Source organism: Alosa pseudoharengus, unplaced genomic scaffold, assembly GCF_046254945.1.
Source record: "Alosa pseudoharengus isolate Yale_2024_CS ecotype anadromous, Long Island Sound unplaced genomic scaffold, YU_APseudo_1.1 YU_APseudo_1.1_scf_11, whole genome shotgun sequence".
In the NCBI taxonomy this organism is placed as follows: Eukaryota; Metazoa; Chordata; class Actinopteri; order Clupeiformes; family Clupeidae; genus Alosa; species Alosa pseudoharengus.
This window is the reverse complement of record NW_027468576.1, coordinates 32,776,123-32,778,622: the sequence shown is the minus strand read 5'-3', so window position 1 is coordinate 32,778,622 and position 2,500 is coordinate 32,776,123. Positions and strand designations below refer to the sequence as shown.

At 42.4% G+C, this 2,500-nt stretch overlaps 1 protein-coding gene across 5 annotated transcripts in view; it reads left to right on the top strand.

The window, feature by feature from the left end:
* Nucleotides 1-2,500, top strand: part of pde4dip (phosphodiesterase 4D interacting protein) — a 39,840-nt gene that overhangs the window by 7,910 nt on the left and 29,430 nt on the right. For all 5 annotated transcript variants that reach the window (XR_012985964.1, XR_012985966.1, XR_012985965.1 and 2 more), the window contains exon 13: nt 2,346-2,476. Coding sequence is in view for 1 of the 5 variants with exons in the window: in XM_076278914.1 (XP_076135029.1) it covers nt 2,346-2,476 (131 nt within the window). In the remaining 4 variants the exon portion in view is untranslated. The remainder of the gene's footprint in view (nt 1-2,345; nt 2,477-2,500) is intronic.

The window sequence follows — 2,500 nt, the reverse complement described above, 5'->3', positions numbered from 1 at the left end:
AGCTCTTTTTTAATTAAAATGTTTGGGAGATTTTGTGCAATCGTTAGCATTACATGTGTTGTCTCTGTACTAATAATGAGTAAACCTTTTGTTAGTTTACATTTTAAGTTAACCTCCCTTAGCTAAGTGATCAATGCTTTATTCGTGTTGCAAAGAAAATGACTCAATGTGATCTTATTTAAATTATATGTTATATGTTATCATAGTGTATTTAGCTGGATATTTACATTGCTACATTGCATTTTCAATTAGTTGTAATAATCAAATCAATGTTGATAGAATGTACAGTAAGTCCATCCGTGTTAAAGGGACCACTGCCCGCCTTATTTAGGTATATGTCTGTGTGCTCTTGCATGGGCCGAATGAATCAGTGCCTCCATATAATTCAGACATGCCTCATTACTGTTGTCCAAATAACTGTGCTTTTGTACAAGAGAACTCCTGTGTGTACAACTGACTGTGTGTCTGTGCTCTTTAACCGTACAATAATAAGTGCCACTGACCGCTCTGACTCAGTCAGGCAACGACTCCAGTGTTTCCCACAGAATTGAATTCCATTTGTGGTGGTTGGTTTGCAGAATTAACTTGAATGCAACAGTTTTTAACAAATTGGCACAGCGTGGTTATGATGCTATCCAGATTTAAGCACAATTTAGTACAACCTGGAAAATCATTGTGTGGTGGTCAATGTTGATATAGTGGTGGGCCGCCACAAATAAGTCAATGTATGGGAAACACTGGACTTCACCATGAAAGAACAGTGTTACCAATCAGAGCACATCATAACCACCTGATGCCCCTGCATGAGCATTTCTGTTAATGCTCCCCCTGTCTACTCTTGGTCTGATGCCCTCTCTCATAGTAGACTGGAGCTAGTGAAGCTAAAAGCTTTGTATAAGATAATCCATTCTCACAACTCAGCAGCCAGTCACAGCTAATTTGGATTCAGTTCATCTTCCATCTTCCATTCTGAGGAAGGTGTTTCCACTGCTCCATTATCAGACATATAGAGGGGTTAGTTGATCCTCAGCTGTGCCACACACTGCCCTTGAATTCAGTCAGATACACGGGACGAGATGGTGGAGGTGCTGGTAATCAACCCTTTGGGTCAATTTCATAATCACACTGAATCCAGTCCTGTCATTACATAGGCTATTGTTCCTCAACACATCTACAGGATGATGAGCTCTCTACACATATATTCACATGAATGCCTGTTGGGTTTCCACAACATATCTTCCTCATGCCCAAATGACCCTGTAAGCAGAGTTGACTAAATAAAAGCTAGGTTTTCAATAAAAGGCAGAGCCTGATTTGGACCAGACTGGTCTGCCAAGGGCTCTGCGTCCCTGCTGCCGGTTGGTTGACTTTCTCACATGCCCTCATGTCCGAGGGGAGTAATGAGGCATTAAGCTCCGCAAATCAGGCCTGCACAGAAGAAACCTTTCACCCCCATTAAGCTGTCACAGATGTTGCCAAGGTGACACAATCTGCTTTAAAGCGGGCCATTTCCCCCCACGGTCCCCATAAGCCTTTCCGCAGGTGTGGGATTGTAGGGGGGCGGTGGCTGCAGTATGTTTCTGTGGCCCTGCTATAACAAATAGTATGAAAAAACTATTATGTAGTTAAAAACTGTAAAGTATTAACAAACTCACAGACAGACACACACATTCACACATATGCCACAGCTGACCACCTCAATCCAGCAGTCACAATTCAAACTAGACCAACACCCATCGCTTATTTACTGTTAACGCTGATGTCAGACAGAACTCTGCAGCATGTCAGTGAGCATGGCCCTTAAATATGCTAACAAAATAATGGAATAACCAACTAACTAAACAAGCATGAGGGGAATTAATTACCAGTATCATCCAAATTATTTAGGAAGTAGCAGTCAAATGTTGATGTTTGGCTTCAAATTCCATATCAGTCAGGTCCATCTGATGAACTTCTGATGGTTTTCTGTGTGTGCCAGCTATTTAGCAGACGTCTAGGGATCAGAAATGCCATCTTCTGGGAATGTCTCAGTCCGAGTCTGTTTATGTGGGCGTCTAGGGATCAGAAATGCCATCTTCTGGGAATGTTTCAGTCCGAGTCTGTTTATGTGGGCACTTCCTGTACTGGTGCAGAGGAAAGAGAGAAGTGGCAGTTTAAAGAGCAGTTGTCACAGGAACAGAAGCACATTTTACTGAATGGAATATTTCTCTCTTGTTTTTCTGGGCTCTTCTGGTAATGATTTGCGTTGTGTGTGTGTGTGTGTGTGTGTGTGTGTGACTGAGAGAAGAGGAGAGGAGGAGATAAGTGTTACTGTACTAATAGTAACGCTTTGATTTGCCTCACAGAACTCTTCTCAGAGCTCGATGATGATGATGACGAGGATGAGGATGATGAAGACTTCGGCAGTGAGTTTGCTTATAGCCTCGACGATGAGGAGAACTCCAATCTAACTGCGCAGAGTCTGGCAGCCATGTCGGTAAGTGTGAGAAAATGTATAAGT